Here is a 24,891-nt window from a genome sequence, read left to right on the forward strand (position 1 = left end):
TAAACCCCAAACTCCTCACCTTTACCTGTGAAATTCTAATACAGCTCCCGCTCACCTCTCTCACCAAGCTAAATGCTCTAACACAGAACCCTGAGCCCCAAACGGCGGGGCCACGTGTTCACCGAAACATGCCTCCCAGGCCCAAAGCCTTCCCCCACCTTTCAAGGCAGGAGGACACAAACGGCGCCCACGCGATCCTGAGCAGTGCTGTCTTCTTCTTACGTCTTTCCCTGTCCTCGCCGGCCCAACACCAGCCTCCCCCCTCCAATGGCTCAATCTCCAACCTACCTTAAAGATGGCGTAGCCGACAGACGTTTCAAATAGCACCAACATGGTGAGGCCGGGTTAGGGCCCTGCGCGGCCCGCCGCGAGCTCTGTTATCAGTGAAAAGAAATCAAACTTTCGGCCCGAAAGGTCCGCAAGGCCGCAGCGGGCCAAGCACAAAGCCGCACGCCTTCTTGCAAAGAACCACACCACGTTGCCTAAAGATTCCACACCACACTGCGCAAAGAACGCCTGAAAGCGCCCCTCCTTCTCCAAGGATTCTGGGATATTGCGTCACTTCCGACGGAGAGCGTGCCGTTGCTTCCGATATGTTCCCGCCAACGGAGTTGGGGGGGAGGGAGAGGAGAGAAAAAAAAAAAAAAAAGACCGTGTTGTTGTGAGATTTCTTAGGGACTAAAGCGAGCTTTTAAGTGGCTGGACTGCAGGGAAATCCAAAAGGGGAAAAACTTCCCTTTTTATTATTTTTGAAATTCCCACATAGGATATATTTTACTTTAAGAGAAATGCGCAGCTTTCTCGTCTGTTTACCCCAGGCATCTGGAATCTGGGAAATGCTAGCCCTTTAACTTTGCTCCCTGGATAGCCCTGCCTTGAAGTGAACTTCTCAGGGTGACACCATCCATGACTGTCGCTGTATTTGCGAGCATTCCTGGCCGTTCTCTTCTCTCTTGCAAATTGATTTTTAGCCTAGATGTCTTTCATACATACGTACTCCTCTCCCATTTTTTGCTGCAATGATTCTAGGGTATGCATTTAGACTTTATGTCCTTGTCTTAGTGTAATTTGCTTTTCTGGGACTTTTCAGTTTGAGTGACTGATTTCAATACCTCAATTATTCCACAAGTCTGGCTTTCAATAGGAGTGAAATTTCCTTCCTCACTTCCCAGGCTTTATACGCGGATTGCGTGAAAGCATTAAGTTGCAACCTGATGAAAGTTTTGGAACACCAAGTAACTTGAATTTTTTTCAAGCAGCTCTGCAACCTGGGATCAAATCCTGGACTGAATAACAGGAAAGATGAAAGTGGCGGGGGTCGAGGGTGGCGTGGGGGTGGGAATGGGGGCTGGGGGAAATCAAGTGATGGGGGGAGGGAGTACAGACAAGAGCATGGTTGATTATAGCCATAGGATTCGGTGTGATCAGGGAGGAAAGAGATACTAATAAGGCTTGATTAGGAAAGGAAGGGTGAATGGAGTGGCTGGATGAAGTGGAAGCACCGTGTCTGTTTGTGGTGTTATATAATTTCACAATACCTATCATCTTTTTTTATCTAGTTTTTTTTTTCTGAAGATTTTTTTTTTTTTTTTTAAGTAATCGCTACATCCAACTTGAGGCTCAAACTTACAACCCCCAGGGTTAAAAGTGTCATGCTCTACGGACGGAGCCAGCCAGGTGCCCCTGTCTAGTTTTAACTGAAGAGTTATCTGCTAGAAGGAGCATTCTGTATCTTACACTTAATTATATCTGTATAGGGCATCATGTTGTACTAGTCACGAAGTAGGCTCTCATTAAATAATTCTTAACCATTTAATGAATGAATGTTTGCAGGAAGTAAAATTCTTTTTCTTGCATCTAAAGTTTGCATCTTTTGCTCAAAGAGAAATGAAACCCCTTATTCAATAAGAAACCTTTTTACTGTGCTTCTCCAAAAAGTTGTCTTTGCACATTGCCATTTATATAATCAGCCCAGTGATGCATTAGTCAGGGGTTCAGAGCTGACTCTGGATTTGGATTTGGATCTTGGCCAAATAAAGTAATTCTCTGAAAAATTCCCTGTTGCAAGAGAAAAGTAAGAGATTCAATACTTTATTAAATTAAACAAAGTACTAGATCAAGGGGAGATAGCACCAAGAAGTATAAGGAGGAGAATATGGGAGAATATAGATAACCCAGAAGAGGGATTTATTACTTTATTAGTGGTTTAACATGGTAAAAGGACAAAGGTAAGAAACATGTTCTTTTGTTCACTCCCCACCCTCCAGCCCTATCCCTGTCCCAGCTGGAATATAAGCTCCATGAAGGTTCATTGCTGGATGCCCAGTACCAAGTGAGTATCTGGCATATGGTAGGGACTCCATAAGTACGAATAGTGATGGGTGCATGAAGGACTGGAATGAATAATGGGATTAAATTATTTCTAGGTGCTAGTAGAGGCTTCATGTACTTTTGGGGATGGACTGATAATAGCAAAAGAGATCCTTCTGTTACGAGACCTTTGATGTGCCTTGTAATAAATAGAAGGAGATGTTTTGGATCTTTCATGTAGTTCAAGTAGTAAACATCTTTTATGTAGTCAACAACTATGAATGTTTACTCTCTGTCAGGCTTTATTATAGGCACTAAGACATACCAATGAATAAAACATGGAAAAACCTCCACACTTCATGAAACGTATATTCTAGTAAGGGGAAACTAAATAAATAAATATCTAGTATATTAGAGAGTACTAGATACTACAGAGAAAAATAAAGCAGGACAGGGGAATAAGATATTCTAGGATGGTAAGGAAAGGCCTCATTTAAGTGACATTTGAATAAATGACTTTAGGGACTCAGTCAGTTAAGTGTCCAACTCGTAGTTTTGGCTTGGGTCATGATCTCACGGTTTGTGAGTTGAAGCCCCTCATCAGGCTCTGTGATGATAGTGCCCCTCCTGTGCACATGCACTCACTCTCTCTCTCTCAAAACAAATAAGTAAACTTAAAAAAGAAAGAAAGCAAATATGGCAAAACACTAACAATTAAAAAAATGACTTTAGGGAGCCAACCATCGTGATATCTAGAGGAAAAGTATTTCAGGAAAAGAGAACAGTTTATTCAAAGACACCAAGCAGGAGTGTGCCTGGTATGTTCTCAGAACAGTATGACGGGTATTGGAGTGACTATAAATGACCCCATTTTAAAATAATGAATTAACATTTTTATCAGTGTAACAATTAGTATTTTTTTTCAGTGCTCATCATATGCATCATATGATATAATCCTTAAACAAATTTAGACAATAGGTACTCTTTTTTTTAAGTCAGCTCTTTTGTTTTTGTTTTTTTTTTTAGAGAGAGGAAGAGCAAGTGTGCACGTGCATGCACAAACAGGGGAGAGAGGCAGAGGGAGAGAGAATCTTTTTTTTTTTTTATGTCTATTTATTTTTGTAGAGAGATAGAACGTGAGCGGAGGAGGGGCAGAGACAGGGAGACACAGAATATGAAGCAGGCTCCAGGCTCTGAGCTGTCAGCACAGAGCCCGATGCAGGGCTTGAACCCGTGAACCATGAGATCATGACCTGAACTGAAGTCGGACACTTAACCAGCTGAGCCACTGAGCTCCCTGAGAGGGAGAATTTTAAGGACGCTCCACACTCAGCATGGAGCCCAATGTGAGACTTGATCTCATGATCCTGGGATCATGACCTGAACCAAAATTAAGAGTAGGATGCTCAACTGACTGAACCACCCAGGTACCCCAATAGGTACTCTTATTATTACCCCCATTTGCCTTTTCAGAGAAGTTAAGAACCCAAGATAACACAATCTCCCTCACTGTATCCTTTAGGAATCCCCAGAGGATGGGCCATAGAGACTGTTTCTATTATAGAATTGAGCTGCTGCCTGTCGCTTTGTATTCCCTTGCAGACTCCCTGGTGTCTGCTAGTATTGCCATCTTTCTGCTGTTAACTGCTGCCACATTTTTTAACACAGGCGATGTCCACACCATTGCCCATTTTCTGCAGACTACCACCATCAGGGGTTCTTGTTCTTCTCCAGGTAGGAAGGAAGCAGCTTTTGTGCTTCCTAACCTGTTCTTCGGTGAGACATATTTTTCTTTTTGCAAAAGTCCTCTCCTTCCAGAGACCACAGGTACTTGGAGGAAAGAGAGGTAGTTAGGACATAGGTTGGAAACAGGCTCAAACTTCTGTTCTAACAGCCATGTTTTACTTCTCAGTCTGGCTCATGCAACTAAATACAGGATGGTTTCCTCTCATGAGCCTATTGTTGCTCTCTTCAATCTGTCGTTTTCTGAGGACTTCCTGCCATCAGATCAGTGTCTCAGATCAGTACCTGAATGAAATCTTAAAAAAAAAATTTTTTTAATGTTTATTTATTTATTTATTTATTTATTTTTTTTAATTTTTTTTTTCAACGTTTTTTATTTTATTTTTGGGACAGAGAGAGACAGAGCATGAACAGGGGAGGGGCAGAGAGAGAGGGAGACACAGAATCGGAAACAGGCTCCAGGCTCCGAGCCATCAGCCCAGAGCCTGACGCGGGGCTCGAACTCACGGACCGCGAGATCGTGACCTGGCTGAAGTCGGACGCTTAACCGACTGCGCCACCCAGGCACCCCAATGTTTATTTATTTTTGAGAGAGAGAGCTACAGAGAGTGAGTGGGGGAGGAGCAGAGAGGGAGAGGGAGACGCAGAATCTGAAGCAGGCTCCAGGCTCCGAGCTGACAGCACAGAGCCCGACACAGGGCTCTAACTCATGAACCGTGAGATCATGGCCTGAGCTGAAGTTGGACTGAGCCATGCAAGTGCCTCTGAAATCTTTTTTTTCTTAAGATTTTATTTTTAAGTAATCTGTACATCCAGTCTCAAACTCACAACCCTGAGATCAAGAGTTGCACGCTTTACTGACTGAGCCAGCCAGGCACCCCCTGAATGAAAATATTAATGTCTTTCCCTTATTTACCCTACATACTCTAGACCCTGTGTAAATCAAGAGCATCTGTTTCAATTGAGTGCCTATTGCAGTTGAAAAGTTCCCTGAACATTAAAAAATTTTTTCCTGAACATTGAGACATAACAGTTTGAATAGCCTCCAGAGAGGGCAGTCTACCCAGAAAACACAGAGGTGATATGTTTTGGGGAGCCAGCTCTTCAAAACAGCCCAAGAAAATCTCATCTCTGACCAGTTAAATTATACTTACACTCTTTCATCATTTTCTTGTGAGCTTGTACAAAATGAGCAATTCCCTCTAAAGTTATTAACTCTGGATTCATGGTCAAAATTGAGTTTCTTACTTGTAAAACTAAGGTCCAGATACTGAACTACATCATGGTATGGGCCTGAACAGACTATTAGCTGGTCTCTAGTTTTGACATCAGCACCTCTGATCCAACTTCAACGTTCCTTGCCCTCAGGGGACTTACTTTTTCAAAAAATAAGATCTATGCATGTTTAACAATTATAAAATTGTAAAAGATAGCTCATTCATTTATATGCCTACAACATACTAGACGCTATACTTTGTTCTGGTCATTCAAAGACGTACAATACATAATCTGTGCCCTGAAACTGCTGCTGATTGATGAGGAAAGCCTACTAGTACAAACACAATTACAATGTAGCAGAGGGGCACCTGGGTGGCTCAGTCCGTTAAGCGACGGACTTCGGCTCAGGTCATGGTCTCATGGTTCAGGAGTTTGAGCCCTGTGTCAGGCTTTCTGCTGACAGCTCAGAGCCTGAAACCTGCTCCACATTCTGTGTCTCCCTCTCTCTCTGCCCCTCCCCCGTGCTCTCTCTCTCTTAAAAATAAACATTAAAAAACCAAACAATGTAGCAGGAGTTCAAATCTCAGCTTCATCTCCTACTATTTAATGGATCTTAAGTCCTCGGGTAAATGATTTAAGTTCTTTGGCACTTTTCTAGTATGTAAAATAGAAGTAACATCTACCTCAAAGAGTTATTGTGACTATTAAACAAGATAGTATCTTTGTTTGACTTATTCTAAGTGCTCAGTAAATGGCACGTAATTAAATTAAATTAAGACAATAATTCAAATAGACCATAGGAGGGAGATATCAAGAAGGAAACTAAAGAAATGTGGGACAAAATTCACACCACTTGCTTCCACTAAGGGTAAACATACATATCCCATCCTACAGATAGGAAACAAACATACAAACACAACTTTGTGCCCCAAGGAAACAAAAACAAAACACAACGAAACCAGGTTTCAGTTCTAGATCCGGGATTAAGTGAAATTTTGAGACTTTGTGTAACTTATACTCTCAAACACAAACAACTCTATCCCTGCCTTTTGCAATGCTAATACCTGAAGATAAGGGAAAAGCTTTACAGATGAGATACACCTGTGAGAAAATCGCTGTTTGGTTTTTTTTTTTTTTTTTTTTCCTCTGTTAACAGAACCTTGGTAACCAAACTGAGTAATTTCCTTTTAATATATGTTTTGTGTATACTCAATAGGAGTGTCTTTGTTTAGGGTGGGGGGTGGCCATGTGACCAATAATGTAACTAACCTTGGAGACTGCGTTCAACCCAATGGGCAATCAATCAATCATGCCTATGTGATGAAGTCTTTATAAAAACTCTGTACCTGGAAGCTCAAATGAGCTTCCCTGGTTGGTAGTCCTCTATGAATATTGTCAAACATCAACACTGGGAGAGTAACAATGTGTCAACTGCATGAGAAAGGACATTGAAAGTTTTATGTTTGAAGTGCTCCCAGATTTTTGCCTTTTATGTGCTCCTTTCATGAGCTGATTTTGATATGTATCCTTTCCCTTTAAGAAATAGTAATCATGGCGGGGGTGGGGGGGGGGGTGCGGGCGGAGGGGCCCTGGCTGGCTCACTCTGTGGAGCATGAAACTCTTGATCTTGGGGTTGTGAGTTTGAGCCCCACTTTGTGTGTGGCGATAACTTAAAAATTAAAAAATTTTTAAAAATTGTAACCATGAGGGGCGCCTGGGTGGCTCAGTCGGTTAAGCGTCCGACTTCAGCTCAGGTCAGGATCTCACGGTCCGCGAGTTCGAGCCCCGCGTGGGGCTCTGGGCTGATGGCTCAGAGCCTGGAGCCTGCTTCCCATTCTGTGTCTCCTTCTCTCTCTGCCCCTCCCCCGTTCATGCTGTGTCTCTGTCTCAAAAATAAATAAACGTTAAAAATAAAAAAATTAAAAAAAAATTGTAACCATGAGTATAAAACAGCTTTTAGTAAGTTCTGTGAGTCCTTCTAGTATTACCAAACCTGAGGGTGGTTTTGGAAACTCTCTAAAATTTGCATTTAGTGTCAGAGTAAGGGCAGTCTTGTGGAAAGTGTGTGCTCCCTAAACATGATAGTTGGCTCTAAACCTTACAGTTTGGCTAACTCCAGGCATATGGATTTAGTAAAAAGACAAGAGAACTTTAAAATGATTCACTTGGTTTATGTAACACATATATGAATGAGCCTGAATGTGTGGTAGAACGGAAATCTAAATAGAGTAGGACCTGTTGTTTCTAGCTTGTCTGGAGCTTCATGATCTCTTGAGAAGTATAAGGGTTCTGGAGGCATGACTTTTTCTCTCTCCTTTCTCAAAGGGAAATAGGAAAGTCTTATGGAAATATACAAATGAACTAAGCCACATTGGAGAGAAAAGCTCTCTATATGGACAAGGTGTTAATAAATCTTAAAGTTGTGCCCCTAGATTGGTCTATTATCTGCACAAGTATTACATAACAGTGCATAATGACATAAGGGGAGATCCAGTTATAAAATTCTTCAGAAATTCCTAGCTTGCCCAAAATTCAAATAAGATACTTCTATTGTGTGAAATATTTTCTGAGTAAACATGCAGCGTACTTTGCATATTTCCAAAAAAAAAAAAGATTATAACTTATCTAAAGTTTAACAAAACTCTTATTTTGATTGACTTACAGAGATTAATACTTGTATGACTTGTATTCATATCTTGTCTGCTCTGATAACTCTTTAAAAGATTACAATTTTGGGGGCGTCTGGGTGGCTCAGTCAGTTAAGTGTCTGACTTCGGCTGAGGTCATGGTTCATGGGTTCGAGCCCTGCATTGGGCTTTGTACTGACAGCGTGGAACCTGCATAGAATTCTCTTTCCCCCTCCTCTCTCTGCCTCTCCCCTGCTCGCACTTTCTCAAAATAAATAAATAAATAAACTTTTAAAAAAATTAAAAATTTTTTCTCCGATAAATTTTAAAAATATCGTCCTCACATTCAAACTTCAAATTCAAAATAGTAAAACTGTTATACACCTAAACTTTATTTGGAGTTTCCTAGACAAACCACAAAGAGGTTCACTTTCACCTGGTAAATGGAGATGATGTTAATCATAATTAAATATATTTGGCATTCTCCAGATATTTAATTATTTTATCACTACTATGAAAATTCTCTTGTCTCTCAAGCTCAAAATCTGAGAAGAGCTGCTAAATAAAAAAGAAAAGCTCAGAGTGCCTGGCTGGCTCAGTTGGTAGAGCATGTGACTCCTGATCTTGGGGTTATGAGTTCAAGCCCTCTGTTGGGTATAGAGATTACATATATATACATATATATATTACATATACACATATATATATATATAATCAAAATGATATCAATTTTTGGTAGGAGTAGGATTCAGTAATTGTGTACTTTTTAGGTTGGCTAGAAACATGCTCATGTGCACATACAAAGACAGTGCATTAGTTTCCTATTGTTGTAACAAATTACCACAAATTTAGTGGCTTAAAACAACACAAATTTGTTGTCTGATAGTGGTAGGTAAAAAATGGGCTTCATGGGGCTAAAATAAGTGTGTCAGCAAGACATCTAGAGCTTGTAGGCTCCAGGAGGGAAACTTTTTTTGCCTTTTCCAACTTCTGAAGGTTTCCCACATTCATGGCTTGGCTTCAGTTGTTACATGTCCTCCTCAGACTCTATCTTGCCTCCTTCTTTTAATTATAAGGACTCTTATGATAATATTGGGTGCATCTGAATAATTAAGAATAACCTCCCTATCTCAAGATTCTTTTTTTTATTTAAGCCAATAACTTTTTATTTAAGGAATTTTACATGTGATTGCTGCCACTGCCAATCACCATAGTTCCTCCAAAGTCAGAATCATAATCTTCAAAAAATTCCTTTTGAAAAGAACTTTTTGGGGGTGCCTGGGTGGCTCAGTTGGTTGTGTGTCCAACTTTGGCTGCAGGCATAATCTCATGGTTTGTGAGTTTGAGCCCTGCATCAGGCTCTTTGCTGTCAGTGCAGGGGCCCGCTTTAGATCCTCTGCTCCCTCCCCATCTCTCTCTCTCTAAAATAAATAAAGTTAAAAAAAAAAAAAAAAGAACTGTTGTTCAATCCACACTTGTCACTGTCAGTCCAGAGTTCTTTCAGTTGGACTTTTTTGATCTCCACTTGAACATGGACAGACTTTTAAAATTCTCCACCTGTAATCTTTGGTGATCCAATTTCTTTAGGGCCACGTTCAGGGTCACAGTCGATGGATCTGCCTGGTTCTCAATTTCAAATACCCTCTGAATGTGAATGAGTTCAAATCATATTCACTCCTAAACTACCACACCCTAGAACTGTACAGATTGTTGAGATATGCCAATACCTAAAATTAAAAAAAAAAATACTATTAGGTCTCTCACAAGTTTTAGCAGATAGATGTCTTATAATTCTTTCCCACAGATCTAACATATAAGAAATGTGAATAAAGGAAACCACATATGTACTCTATGAGGTGTTTCCAACAATGTAGGTCTACAGAAAAAGCCTGGTTGGGATAGACCTCAATTCCCATCTCAAGATTCTTTTTTTTTTTTTTTAATGTTTTTTAAACATTTATTTATTTTTGAGACAGAGAGAGAGCATGAACAGGGGAGGGTCAGAGAAAGAGGGAGACACAGAATCTGAAACAGGCTCCAGGCTCTGAGCTGTCAGCACAGAGCCCGACGCGGGGCTTGAACCCACAGACCGAGAGATCATGACCTGAGCTGAAGTCGGACGCCCAACCGACTGAGCCACCCAGGTGCCCCTCCCATCTCAAGATTCTTAACTTAATTGCATTTGCAAATTCCTTTTGCTATGTATGGTAACATTCACAGGTTCTAGGGCTAGAAATGGGCATTTTTTGGTGGGGGCATTATTTTGCCTATCACAGAGAGGCACCATAACTCTCAAAAAATCAGTTACTCTTAAAAAAAATCAGTTATTCTTGGGGGGCCTGGGTGGCTCAGTCAGTTAAGTGTCTGACTCTTGGTTTTGGCTCAGGTCAGAATCTCACGGTTCGTGAGTTCAAGACCTGTGTAAGGTTCTGCGCTGGCAGTGTGGAGTCTGCTTGGGAATCTTTCTCCCCTCTCTCTCATTCCCTCTCCCCCTCAAAAATAAATAAATAAACATTAAAAAAAATTTTTTTTGAATCAGTTCCTTTTTTTTAAAAAAGATGAGTGATTTTATTTCTAGGTACCTGGAAATAATATGGTAATTTAAGAAAAACAGCCATTTTTTTAAGGAATGCATTCTGAACCACCCAGACCCCCCCCCCCATTTTTTAAAAGTTTATTTTATTTTGAAAGAGAGAGAGAAAGAATGAGTGGCAGAAGGACAGAGGGAGAAGGAGACAGAGAGAATCCCAAGCAGGCTCCATACTCTGCACTGAGCCCTACAGGGGGCTTCATCTCATGACTGTGAGATCATGACCTGAGCCAAAATGAAGAGTCAGACACTCAATCAACTGTCAAGGAAAGCATTCTAAAGTATGTAGAGATGAAATGACATGTCTGGAGTTTGCCCTAAGAGAATTCAGGAGAGAAAGAAGATGACAGAGAGGAAGGAAGTGTGCCAAATCTTGATGCTTTTTGCATCTGGGTGATGTATATTTGGGGATGTGAAAAGGTGGCTAAAGAAGATACAATTTGAGTCCTGCTAAATAGATGAGAAACCTATAGAGAGTGATCTAAGTGAAGAGAACTTTCCCTCACCTTTTAAAATGTTTTGTATTTTATGATGCTTTGGCATCTTAGGACCTTAGGGACCCAGAGAGAAACTGCCCCTCCCAGAGGTAGTAAAGAACTTGCCTGAGAATAAGCCTTTGATAAGCAAACCAACCAATCCTGAGTCCACCCCTCCTTTTACCAGGTTCCTGCAATTGAGGACACTAACCTCCCACCCTAAATCACTCTTGGGCCAGGTACTGGGCACCAGGGAACCATTCTTATAGCTGGGAGCCCAGGGAAATCAAACTATCCAATCCTAAACCTGCTTAGTTTGCTTATCCTGCCTCACCCCTTCCTCCCCATGAAAACCCAAAGAAAAGCTTTAGCCTACACTTTCCCCTCACTCTGTCTACTTCATGGTGCTTGCCGTGTGTGGTCTTGTGTGGTGTGCCATGCCTCCTGCTTCTAGGGATCCATGAGTATAAAAACTTCTTCCTTTATGCCAGTTTCTGTGTCTCCATGTCTTACGATACCTGACTAAAACAAATCTCGAGTACATTTTAAAGTAATCATGCCCTTCCTAAAACAAAACCATATGAGGAGTTAGAAGAATATTACAGATGTAAGCTCAGCAAAAGTAGAGCCTTTATGTGTTTTGTCCACTGCTGAAAGTGGAACGCAACTGTAAAAAACAAACAAACAAACAAACAAACAAACCTATGTGGCATTTACATGGCAAGTGGATGGTGGGCTACAATGAACCCAGTATCTGTCGATGAAAAGATGGTTAGTCATGAGATGCAGTGGCAAAACATTTGGCAGAATTATTGCCTGAGATGACTTGAGCAGCAGACTATGTGTCTACTGACTCCTGGGGGAATGGAAAATAGAAACTTAATAGAGGTTATTTTTAACAGTGTGTGGCAAGATATTATAAGAAAGGGATGAGATCAGGAAAGAATTCCCTCATGGGTTTGTTAGAAGAAATAGAAGGGAATAGAATCTAAAATTTGGAAACTCACAGGTAAAACTTCTGCTTCTATACCTCACTTATAAGAAATTAGGGGCAGCAGGGTGTCTCAGTCGGTTGAACGTCTGACTTTGGCTCAGGTCATGATCTCATAGTTCATGAGTTCCAGCCCTGTAATGGGCTTGCTGCTGTCAGTCAGCTCAGAGCCTGCTTTGGATCTTCTTCCCTACCCGCTGCCACCTCTGCCCCTTCCCCGCTTGTGTTCTTTCTCTCAAAAATAAATAAATCTTTAAAAAAAATAAGAAGAAATTAAGGAAGGCTATGAGCTTTTCCTTTGCCTCTTTTTCTTTCCCCTTCACTTCCTTTTCTTTCTTTCTTTCTTTCTTTCTTTCTTTCTTTCTTTCTTTCTTTCTTTCTTTCTTTCTTTCTTTCTTTCTTTCTTTCTTTCTTTCTGACTTTCCCTTCCTGAACTATTCCATCCCAAAGTCATTAGGTGGAGCTGAGAAGCTAAGTGACAACATGGTGTCACCTGGACAGAGGGGTCAGAGGCTGACTGGGGTAAGAAGGGTGTCCTTTGGTGGGGAGACCTACCAATGGATGTTAGAACTTGGATAGGAGGAGGAAGACATTCATTCAGATGGTTGCCCAGTACAGGATATTGGAGCTTGAGTGGAGTAAGGGCATCCTTATGGAGTAACAGACTGTTATGAGCTATCAGAACCATCAGAGGTGTTGACTCACCCCCACAGAAAAAGAACTTTACAATATTTACCCAATGGGATTTCAAAATGATGTGATCCTATCGTTTCTTGGCCTTTTGGCTAAGATCAAGTGTAGTATCAAAACGATGTGATCCAGTGAGAACTGTGTGTTCAATTCTTCCTTGTTCTGAATGAGAGTGTTTCAATTTTCCTGTCTTTGTTGCATTATCAATGGGCATGGGTGTGTCTGGGCAGATTATTTGTCTTTTTAGTTCATCGGTCACCAGTCCATAAAGAGCCATATCTGAACCTGATAGAGGAAACTGGACATTACCTGGAGAACTTGCACTTTGAGCTGAATATATTTACTGGGTGGAACTTTGGGCTGTCCTCTTTGGGGATGGGGAGAGTATTATCTATACAAAGGAAAAATATTTCGTGACAAAAAGAACTGACTCTGCCACAGGCTGCCTAGATGGTCGCAAATCTCTTTTCCTTTCATTAAGTCACAAGAAAATGACATATTCCAGGCTTACTTGGTTGGGGCCATGAGTCTTGATTCTGGCCAAGAAGATATGGGTAGAAGTCATGTCCCATTTCTTGCCTGCCTTATTATTTCTTTTGACCTTTTGAATGCAGAGAGGATCCAGTCCACATCTCTGAGAAGACCTTGGAACAGGGACTAGTAAATGGTCACCCATGGGTGAAATCCAGCCCGCCACAGTGTTTGTAAATAAAGGTTTATTGGAACATAGCCATGTCCATTTATTTGTTTATTTTTTATGCTGCTTTCATGCCACAATTGCAGAACGGTGACAGTATGTTCCAAAAAACCAAAAATATTACTATCTTTTATAGAAAATGTTTGCGGGGTGCCTGAGTGGCTCAGTCGGTTGAGCGTCTGACCTCGGCTCAGGGCGTGATCTCACGGTTCGTGAGTTCGAGCCCCGCTTCTGGCTCTGTGCTGACAGCTCAGGGCCTGGAGCCTGCTTCAGATTCTGTGTCTCCCTCTCTCTCTGCTCCTCCCCTGCTCACACTCTGTCTCTCTCTCAAAAATAAGTGAAGATTAAAAAAAAAAAAATGTTTGCATATACCTGCCTCAGAAGATGGTGCCACCATGAGTTGATAGGAGACAGAATCCTTGAATCAAAATATGAAAAGCTGCCTGCTGAACACTCAATTCAGGCTGTGATATGAATGAAAAATAGTTTAATTTTGTTAAAATATTGAAATAATTGAGTTATTTGTTAGTAGCTAGTTACCTTATTACTAAAATATTGCTTTCCCCAGTACCTAGATTAGTGCCTGGCTCATGGCAGGAACTAAATAATTATTTGTCTACAAAAGTAGTATATTAACAGTATAACAAACAATCTAAATATTACCTCAAAAAATTAACTTAGAATTTGGAAGTCCCTGTAATCCTTCATCAAGAAATAACCATTGTTAAGAGTTTGATGTATATGATTGTAAGTTTTATATATAAGTATATGTATATATATATACATATACATATATGTATGTATACACACACACACACACACACATCTGTATATATATCAGATAACTTGACCTAGTGGATTAAGATAATGGACTCTAGGGCAAGACTGCCTGGGTTCAAATTCTAGCTTTTAGTCTATGAGCTCTTGCACAAGTTACTTACTTAAACTATTCCCCATTTTGCTCACTTACAAATGGTGTTATTATACACTTATCACACAGGGTCCTTGTGAAGATTAAATGAAATAATGTAGTATGCTTAAGGAAGTATCTTACAAATGGTGTTTGCTATTATTAGTAATAGTAATAGTAATAGTAATAGTAATAGAACTACTTTAGTAGCCGTTTTCTTCCCCCACAGAAATATGAATCATAGAATTTCCCCCACCAAATATAGCTCAGGCATTCTTCCAAGTCAGTATCTACAGATTAATCTTATTTAATTAACTAATTAATTATTAAGTTTAAAATTTTAATTCCAGTATAGTGAATATACAGTGTTATATTAGTTCCAGGTGTGCAATATAGTGATTCAACAATGCTATACATTACCCAGTGCTCATCCTGATAAGTGTAGTCTTTAATTCCCATCACCTATTTCACCAATCCCCTCACCCCATCAGTTTGTTCTCTATAGTTAAGACTCTCTCTCTTTTCCTTTGCTCATTTGTTTTGTTTCTTAAATTCCACATATGAGTGAAATCATGTGGTATTTGTCTTTCTCTGACTGACTTATTTCTCTTAGCATTATACTCTCTAGCTCCATCCATGTTGTTGCAAATGGTAAGATTTCATTCCTTCTTATGGCTGAATAATATTTCATTGGGTATATATACCACATCTTCTTATCCATTTATCTATGGATGGAGACTTGTGCTGCTTCCATAATTTGGCTACTGTAAATAATGCTGCAATATACATAGGGGTGCATGTATCCCTTTGAGTTAGTGGTTTTATTTATTTGTTTATTTTGAGGGGTAAACACCCAGTAGTGTGATGACTGGATCATAAGGTAGTTCTATTTTTAATTTTGTGAGAAATTTTCATACTATTTTCCACAGTGTCTGCACCATTTTGCATTCCCACTAACAATGCATGAGAGTTCCTTTTTCTCCACATCCTCGCCAACACTTGTTTTTTGTGCTGTTGATTTTAGCCATTCTGAACAGTGTGAGGTGATATCTCATTGTAGTTTTGATTTGCATTTTCCTGATGATAAGTGTTGTTGAGCATCTTTTGATGTATCTGTTGGCCATCTGTATGTCTTCTTTGGAGAAATGTTTGTTCATGTCTTCTGCCCATTTTTAAAATGGATTATTTGTTTTTTGGGTGTCAAGTTGTATAAGGTCTTTATATATTTTGGGTACTACCCCTTTACTGGATATGTCATTTGCAAATATCTTCTCCCATTCAGTAGGCTGCCTTTCAGTTTCGTTGATTGTGTCCTTTGCTGTGCAGAAGCTTTTTTCTTTCTAAGTAATCTCTACACCCAATTCGGGGCTCAAACTCACAACCCTAAGATCAAGAGTCACATGCTCTACCAACTAAGCCAGACTGGTGCTCCAAGAAGCTTTTTATTTTGATGTAGTCCCAAGTTTATTTTTGCTTTTATTTCCATTGTCCCAGGAGACATATCTAGAAAAATGTTGCTACGGCCAATGTCAGAGAAATTACTGCCTGTGCTCTTTTCTAGGATTTTTATGGTTTCAGGTCTCACATTTAGGTCTTTAATCCATTTTGAGTTTATTTTTGTGTTATGGTGTCAGAAAGTGGTTCAACTTCATTCTTTTTCGCAACACCATTTGTTGAAGAGACTGTCTTTTTCCCTTTGTATGTTTTTTTCCTCCTTTGATGAATACCATGTAATTGTGGGTTTATTTCTGGTTTTTCTATTCTGTTCCATTGCTGTATGTCTCTATTTATGTGACAGTACCATACTGTTTTGATTACTACAGCTTTGTAATATAACCTGAAGTCTGGAATTGGGATACCTCCAGTTTTGTTTTTCAAGATTGCTTTGGCTATTCAGGGTCTTTTGTAATTCCATACAAATTTGGGGATTGTTTGTTCCATTTCTGTGAAAAATGCTGCTGGTAGATTCGTCTCATTTTAACAAGTGATTGCATAGGATTCTATTCCACGTATGTAGTATAATTTATGTATCTAATTCCCCACTGATAGACAGGAAATTGTATACAGTTTTTCAGCTCTTACCAACAATGCTGTAGAGAACATTCTTGAATATATGTGCTATGAACAATTGTGTCAGCACTACTAAAGGATACATTCCTAGAACAGGAATGTCATGTCAAATTTCTGTATATATAAAATTTTGATATTCTCAATTTGTCCTCCAATGTCATGTCAAATTTCTGCATATATAAAATTTTGATATTCTCAATTTGTCCTCCAATAAAACTGTATCATTTACACTCTTTCTATTCATGATTCAGAGTATTCATCTTAACAACCCATGACAATAATAGGCATTATCTATCTTTGCAAAACAGGTAGGTAAAATATTCTATCTCATTTTTTTAATGTTTATTTATTTCTGAGAGAGAGAGAGAGAGAGAAAGTGAGAGACAGAGAGAGAGAGGATGAGTGGGGGAGGGGCAGAGAGAGAGAGAGAGAGACAGAGACAGAGGATCTGAATTGGCCTCTGCACTGACAGCAGAGAGCCTGATGCAGGGCTTGAACCCATGAACTATGAGATCATGACCTGATCATTGGCTGAGCCACCCAGGCGCTTGTATCTCATTTTTAAAAAGATTTTTAAGTAATCTTTACACCCATCGTGGGGCTCAAAATCACAACCCCAAGATCAAGAGTTGCATGCTCCACTAACTGAGCCATCCAGTCACCCCTGTATCTCATTTTAATGTGTATTTCTTTTGTTATTATTAGAGATGCTATCCTTCTTTTCATAGGAAAGGGATTAGGATAAAAACAATCAGCTCTGAAAACATCACACTTGGTTAGACTTATTTGAGAACAAAGAAAGCTCACAACTCCTTCAGTGTTTGAGCAAGGGAACCAATGAAGACTAAACTGATACTTAGGAAACATTATCAACCCTTGTACCATTGCAAAGGCTAACATTCATTCCTCCACTACTGTGTTTTTTAAATGATAGTTTTGTTTTATCCCAAAATGTCTCCTTTAAAAATACCTTATCGAGGCGCCTGGCTGGTTCAGTCAGTTACGTGTTCAACTTCAGCTCAGGTCATGATCTCGTGATTCTTCAGTTCCAGCCCCACATCAGGCTCTGTGCTGACAGCTCAGAGCCTGGATCCTGCTTCAGATTCTGTGTCTCCCTCTCTCTGGCCTTCCCCCACTTGCACTCTGCCTCTCTCTGTCTCAAAATAAACAGTAAAATAATAATAATAAATACCTTATCAACTGGTGGGAATGCAAACTGGTGCAACCATTCTGAAAAACAGTATGGAGGTTCCTCAAAAAATTAAAAATAGAACTACCCTACGATCCAGCAATTGCACAGCTAGGTATTTATCTAAGAGATACAGGTGTGATGTTTTGAAGGGGCACATGCACCCCCGTGTTTATAGCAGCACTATCAACAATAGCCAAAGTATGGAAAGAGCCCAAATGGCCATCGATGGATGAATGGATAAAGAAGATGTGGTATATATACAATGGCGTATTACTCAACAATCAAAAAGAATGAAATCTTGCCATTTGCAACTCCCTGGATGGAACTGGAGGGTATTATGCTAAGTGAAATTGGTCATAGAAAGACAAATATCATATGACTTCACTCATATGAGGACTTTAAGAGACCAAACAGATGAACATAAGGGAAGGGAAACAAAAATAATATAAAAACAGGGAGGGGAACAAAACATAAGAAAGTCTTAAATATGGAGAACAGAGGGTTGCTGGAAGGGTTATGGGAGAGGGGATAGGTTAAATGGGTAAGAGGCACTAAGGAATCTACTCCTGAAATCATTGTTGCACTATATACTAACTAATGTGGATGTAAATTAAAAAATAAATTAAAAAATTTAAAAATTAAAACAAAGCAAAGCAAAACAAAACAAACAAGAATACCTCATCAAATCAATGATGGTCAAGTCACTACCATAAATATAATAAAGGGGGCTTGGGAAATTGCAAATTCCTGATTCAGCAATCATGTTACTTTCATTGGCTAAGGACATTTGAATTGTTTCTACTTTTTGGCTATTATGAATAATGCTGCTACAAACATTTATGTACAAGTTTCTGTGTAGACATATGTTTTCACTTCTTTTGGATACATACGTAGTATATACATGACATTCCTGAGTCATATTTAATTCTATGTTTATCTGCACAGTGCCTGCTATATAATAGGTGTTCTATAAACATTTACTGGATGAAGTAATACATAAATGATTTTGCTGTTAAGAAACAGTCACTTGTAATTCTTCAGTGAATACACTGTCAGAGTTTTTCTTATGTGTGCACGTTTATATGTTTCTTTACAGAAAAATAAGATTATACTGGGCTGCCTGGGTGGCTCAGTCAGTTGAGCGTCCAACTTTAGCTCAGGTTATGATCTCATGGCTCATGGTTTCAAGCCCCGAGTTGGGCTGTATGCTGACAGCTCAGACCCTGGCACCTGCTTCATATTCTGTGTCTCCCTCTCTGCCCCCCCCCACTCATGCTCCCCCTCAAAAATAAATAAGTTTTTTAATTTAAAAAATAAGGAAAAATAATTCTATGTTTAACTTTGTGAGAAACTGTCAACCTGTTTTCATAGCATCTGCACCATTTATATCCCCAGCAGCTACATTTGAGAGTTTCAATTTCTCTGCATCCTTGACAACACTTGCTATTTTCCATTAAAAAACCCCACAAAACTGTCTATAGGGTATGAGATAGTATTTCATTATGGTTTTGATTTCCTCTTTTAATTTATTAAAACAGTTTTTTTTTCTTGCAAAGAAGCATATGAGTGGCACTTTTTGTATAAATGTAGGGTGAGGGGGCAATCATTGTCTATAATCAAAATGTAGTAGGAACTTTTAAAACTGTGTGTTAGTCAGGATAGGACAGATTATGCTGTGGTAACCAGAAGTTCCATGGGGTGCCTGGGTGACTCAGTCAGTTAAGCATCTGACTTCAGTTCAGGTCATGATCTCACAGTCTGTGAGTCTGAACCCCAAGTCAGGCTCTGCACTGACAGCTCAGAGCCTGGAGCCTGCTTCAGAGTCTGTGTCTCCTTCTCTCTCTGCCCCTCCCCCGCTGGTGCTCTGTCTCTGTGTCTCAAAAATAAATAAACGTTAAAAGTTCCAAAAGTCAATGAATTAAAATAATAATGGTTTATTTCTTTCTCACACTACATGTGTACTGTGTGTTGGCAAAGGAAGGGGCTGTATTCATCATGGTCACTCAGGCTCTTAGGCTAACAGTCTTAGGCTAGCAGTCACTATCTCTAAAGGTGCTAAACTGTGTACTAGAGGAAGACAGATTTTGGGGCTGTTTCACACTGTCAAATTACATATTCCGTTACATGTTCTCCTGTAAATGATATTTGTCACTTCCATTCACGACTCACTGGCCAATACTAGTCATAGGACCTCATTCAACCACAGGGAAGCTGGTAATCCTATTGTGTGCTTGGAAGGTTGAGGGTCAAATATCTTTGGTAAGCAGCACTCATATATACCAGAGTCTGCCCTTCTGGTCATAAAATACTTGGCTCACTCTCCTTCTTGCAGGTAAAATACACTCGGCATCCTCCTAGAGAGACAAACCAACAGTGTCATCTAGTCACAGCATCAAGCAGTAGTCTGCAGTCAGGGAAGCAGTGGGAACATCCCATTAGTCCAGGTGTGGGTCTCTTGTGATCTAGAGACCTGTGAACTAAAGAGGCAAGTTATCTGCATCCACATACTCAGTATGCCAACTGACATGCCAACTATAATAAAGTCCCCATTTAGAGAGGGGAAGAATGGAAGGCACAGAGTAGTCACTTGTCCGAAGATGTTTTATCCTTGTGGTGAGGAATGTGGTCTTGTTTAGGCCTAATCCTGGTCTTTGGGAGGGACTCCTTTGTCCATTGTTCTCCAGGTCTCTTGTTGCTGCCCTTCTGGAAGGTTCTTTTTGTTACTCTCCTTGGTCATATGTGAATAGTGGACATTGTAAAGCATACTTTTTTAGGGATGTTTTGCTCAGCTTTGCTAGCCTACTTTCTGCTTACAAAGTGCTGGGGCCCCAAGATTTGCTGACTTTTTCAATCTAGAATTATGGTTTCTTTGAAGCAGTGTACCTCTTTCAAGAACCTAAGTCTTTTGGGAACTTCTACTTCTGGCAGAGGGAGACTAGCTTGCTTTGAACTAACTTACCTGTTGAGACCTACTAGAAAAGATGGAGAAAAAGAAAAAAAAACATTTATTTGAAAGCATCTGAGACTTACCAAAGCAATGAGGATTTTTAGGGAAAAGGTGGCAGAGAGAAGTCTAGAGATGTAAGCCCTACTTTGGTGCCATTTTTCACATTGTGGAATTTGCTGACCCAAAGGTGATGGCTAAGAGGATAAGAAACTGAGCAGAAAGCAGCGGCTGAGAGATGGAGAAGCTGAACAGAGCTTTGGACTAGACAGGTAAAACATGGAGTTCAACTGAAGAATATACATTCCCCCCCCACCAAGTACATGTGCATCACTTACCGAATTGACCATATGCTATTCTCAGCAAATCATTAAGGACTGAAATCATATAAAGTATGTTTTCTGACCACTGTGAAATTAAGTGAGACATTTATAATAAAAAGACATGTTGAAAATTATCATACATTTTGAAATTAAGTAATAAACTTTTATTTATTTTTTATTTTTAATTTAGAGAGAGAATGCATGTGAGTGGGGGAGAGGGCAGAGGGAGAGAGAGAATCTTTTTTTATTTCCAATTATATATTTTTAATGTTAAATATTTTCCAGTTGTACATGCACAGATTTTATTTTTAAAAATTTTTTAGATGCCTATTTATTTTTAAGAGAGAGAGAGACAGAACATAAATAGGGGAGGTGCAGAGAAAGAGGGAGACACAGAATCCAAAGCAGGCTCCAGGCTCTGAGCTGTCAGCAAAGAGCCCAATGCAGGGCTTGAACTCATAGACCACAAGATCATGACCTGAGCCAAAGTCGGATGCTCAACCACTGAGCCACCCAGGCACCCCTCAGAGTTTAGAGTCAAATAGTTTCTACAAGGCTTGCTATGGAAATCAACAAGTTCCCTGCTGTACTTTCTAGTTTTCAGTTCCCTCAAGGTAACTACTTCCAATTGAGAAGAGCACAGAGCCCAACGAGGGGCTCAATCCCATGACCCTGGGATCATGATCCAAGCTGAAATCAAGAGTTGGTTGTTCAACAGACTGAGCCACCCAGGATTCCCAAAGGAATAAACTTTTAAAATAATCCATGAGTTAAAGGAGAAATTACAGTGAACAGTAGAATTTTTAAATTAAATAATAATGAAAATATTAATGCAATATGTCAAATTTTATGGGATGAGGCTGAGGCTGTGTTTAGAGTGAAATATTTACCTTTATTTTTTGCTCCTTCCCTGAAATGTTTACCTTTAAAAATACATACACTTATTAGAAAAAAAGAAAGGTTAAAAATCAGTGATCTCACTATTAATCTGATAATGCTAGAAAAAGACCAAATTAAATGCAAAAAAAAAAAAGCAGAAGAAAGTGGCATAACAGCAGAATTTAAAAAGCAATAAATTTACAATATAGAGAATCATGAAAGCAAAAGTTGTTTTGTTTCCGTTTTTTTTTTTGGAAATGACTAATAAAACTAATGCACCCCTGATGAGACTGGGAAAAAATAGAGAAGGTACAAACAAGCAATATCAGGAATAAAATGGAGGGCATCCTATTTATTCTAGAGGCTTACAATATTTATATGCTTTATTCTATACTTGATACATAATAGCTTCAGAATATATTATTATTAATATTAAAATTATTTAAAATTTACTTTTTTAAAGTTTATTTACTTTGAGAGAAAGAGAGAGCAGGGGAGGGGCAGGGAGAGAGGAGACACAGAATCCCAAGCAGGCTCCAGGCTCTGAGCTGTCAGAGCTGGGAGCGGGGCTCGAACTCATGGACCTTAAAATCATGATCTGAGCCGAAGTCAGATACTTAACCGACTGAGCCACCCAGGTGCCCTTCTTCTTTTTCTTTTTTAAAGTTTATTTATTTATTTCGAGAGAGAGCATGTGTGAGTGAGAGCAGGGAAGGGGCAGAGAGAGAGGGAGAAAGAGAATCCCAATCTGGCTCTGTGCTGACAGTGTGCTGACAGCATGGAGCTTGATGCTGGGCTCCATCTCACCAACCTTGAGATCATGACCTTAGCTGAAATCAAGAGTCAGTCACTTAACTTAAGCCACCTAGGCGCCCCTCCTCCTCTTCTTCTTCTTCACCTTGTCCTCCTCCTCTTCCTTCTTTTTTCCCTTCCCCTTTCCTTCTCATTCCCTTCCTCCTCCCCCCTCCTCCTTCTTCTAAACTTCTGTATCTTCTGATTTCTTTCCCCCGTGAGAAAATATGAGTGCAGAGTTGCAAGCTACACTAATGTCTAATTATATGGACAGTTCTGTTCATAGAAGACAATATGTTTTTTTTTTAACTTTATTTATTTTTGAGAGACAGACAGGGAGGGGGAGAGAGAGAGAGAGAGACAGAGAGGGAGAATGCTAGTGGGGGAGGGGCAGAGAGAGAGAGGGAGAGTGAGAATCCCAAGAAGGATCCGTGAGAGTTCCACTGGGGGCTTGATCCCAAGAACCATGAGATCATAACCTGAGCTGAAATCAAGAGCCAGGCACCTAACCGACTGAGTGCCACCCAGGTGCCCCAGAAGACAATATGTTAATTGCACCTGTAAGTTTAATTTAAAAGGCCTCTTCTTGAGAACTGATATTATAATAGGGAAATTATTTTTAAAATTGTGGTAGTTGAAGTTTTTTTAAGTTTTTTGGATGATCTTCCGAGGGATGGGAAACGTTTGCACTTTTTGTTACTTTGCTTTTGAATAGCATCTGAGGCCATTCAATAAATAAATAAATAAATAAATACTCCTTCAGACAGCAAAGAGGTTGTTTATCCCTGAACTCAGGAATTTATTCTTGGCTAGTTTGTTCATCAATTAATACAACTGTGGAATTTGTTTTACCCATAGTGCCATGTTAGTGCAGGAAAAACCTGTTGTGAATCTTTGTGGGGGAAGGGAAGGAGAGGAGAGATAAAGAGCTGTTAATACCAAGGCATAGGTACATAGCAGATGTGCAGGTAATGTTTAATTTTAATTTCTCCAAGAATCTTGTTTGAGAAATGATAGAAAATTGGTCCAAGTTCTTGGTGTTTCTTAGTCCCTCCAATATTACTTTGAGAACACCATTCTTCCGTTTAGTTTAAAAATTTGTCCTTCTGGGGTGCCTGTGTAGCTCAGTTGGATGAGCATCTGACTTCAGCTCAGGTTATGATCTCACAATTGATAGGTTCAAGCCCTGCATCAGGCACGTTTTGTACTGACAGCACAAGGCTGCTTGGGTTTTCTGTCTCACTCTCTCTCTGTCCCTCCCCAGCTCAAGAGCTCTCTGTCTCTCAAAAATAAATAAATAAACATTTAAAACAAACAAACAAACAAACAGACAAACAATTGTTCTTCCTCTTTACTACTATCACCAAACTTATTCACTTGTTCATTGGCTTCCTTACACTCCAGGCCCTGTAGTCACCGAGAGTGATTTCAATTTCTTTCTTTCTTTCTTTCTTTCTTTCTTTCTTTCTTTCTTTCTTTCTTTCTTTCTTTCTTTCTTTCTTCTTTCTTTCTGAGTGAATTGAGTTTCTATGTGATAACCTACCAACACCCTAGTCTTCTATTCCTCTGTCTCTTCATTTCTTAGGGCACTTGAGCCATGTACTTCCAAGTCTACACCCTAGTCCTTGTTGTCACCAAGACTTTCTCCACTTCTGAGATTCTAAATTCAGACCACTCTCTTATTGACATAACACACCTAAGGAATGTAAGACACTTCTGGCAATAACTGTGGTTCACTGTGGCTGTGATTCTGGAGGCGAGGAGTGAGGAGGGAAAAAAAGAGGAATAAACTCTTGAGGACATTCATCTAAATTTCAGAGGTTTACTTAAATTTGAAAACCCTCACAGGTGATTTTGATGGGTATCCTGCAAGGAGCATTTCTCCTGCCCTCTTTACCTGTTATATATCACTGAAGGAACTGGATCCAAGATCTCCTGTGCTCAAATACTGACTCCATCACTTGGGTGAATTCAATCTCTCTTGTCTCTGTTTTCTCATCTATAAAATGAGGATAGTTTTATTACTTTATAGGATTAAGTGAAATAATAAATGTGTAGTACTTTGAAGAACATCTGCCACTCAGTAAGTGTTAATAATTAACATCAACAACATTTATATGCCCCTGATTTCCAAAGCTCTTATGTTCAACCCAGACTTATCTCAGTGCTCCAGATCATATCAATTGCCTCTTGGACATCTTGCCTTGAATAAGTCTGGTACTGCACACTTACATCTAAAACTTATCTTTTTTTTTATTTCTTTGCAAATCTGCTCTTCTTCTCCAAGGTTTTCTATCAAATCTTTTTTTATTTTTTTTAATTTTTTTTTATTTTTGGGACAGAGAGAGACAGAGCATGAACAGGGGAGGGTCAGAGAGAGGGAGACACAGAATCTGAAACAGGCTCCAGGCTCTGAGCTGTCAGCACAGAGCCCGACAC

At 39.7% G+C, this 24,891-nt stretch overlaps 1 protein-coding gene, 1 non-coding gene and 1 pseudogene across 2 annotated transcripts in view; 1 reads left to right on the plus strand and 2 right to left on the minus strand.

The window, feature by feature from the left end:
• The window catches only part of NOP58 (NOP58 ribonucleoprotein), a 33,764-nt gene extending 33,224 nt beyond the window's left edge, over positions 1 to 540 (minus strand). The window contains exon 1 of the mRNA XM_019436621.2: positions 289 to 540. Within this exon, the coding sequence (XP_019292166.1) occupies positions 289 to 333 (45 nt within the window). The 5' untranslated portion in view covers positions 334 to 540. The remainder of the gene's footprint in view (positions 1 to 288) is intronic.
• A 9,136-nt stretch (positions 541 to 9,676) lies between these two features.
• On the minus strand, positions 9,677 to 9,808 carry LOC128772766 (small nucleolar RNA SNORA18). Its single transcript, XR_008416922.1, has one exon. It is a non-coding gene; the product is annotated as a small nucleolar RNA SNORA18 (small nucleolar RNA).
• Positions 9,809 to 12,720: 2,912 nt separating this feature from the next.
• Positions 12,721 to 12,871, plus strand: LOC128772813 (U2 spliceosomal RNA; annotated as a pseudogene).
• Positions 12,872 to 24,891: the final 12,020 nt, after the last annotated feature.

This window comes from Panthera pardus, unplaced genomic scaffold, assembly GCF_024362965.1.
Source record: "Panthera pardus isolate Hobbes unplaced genomic scaffold, ASM2436296v1 HiC_scaffold_10, whole genome shotgun sequence".
Lineage (NCBI taxonomy): Eukaryota > Metazoa > Chordata > Mammalia > Carnivora > Felidae > Panthera > Panthera pardus.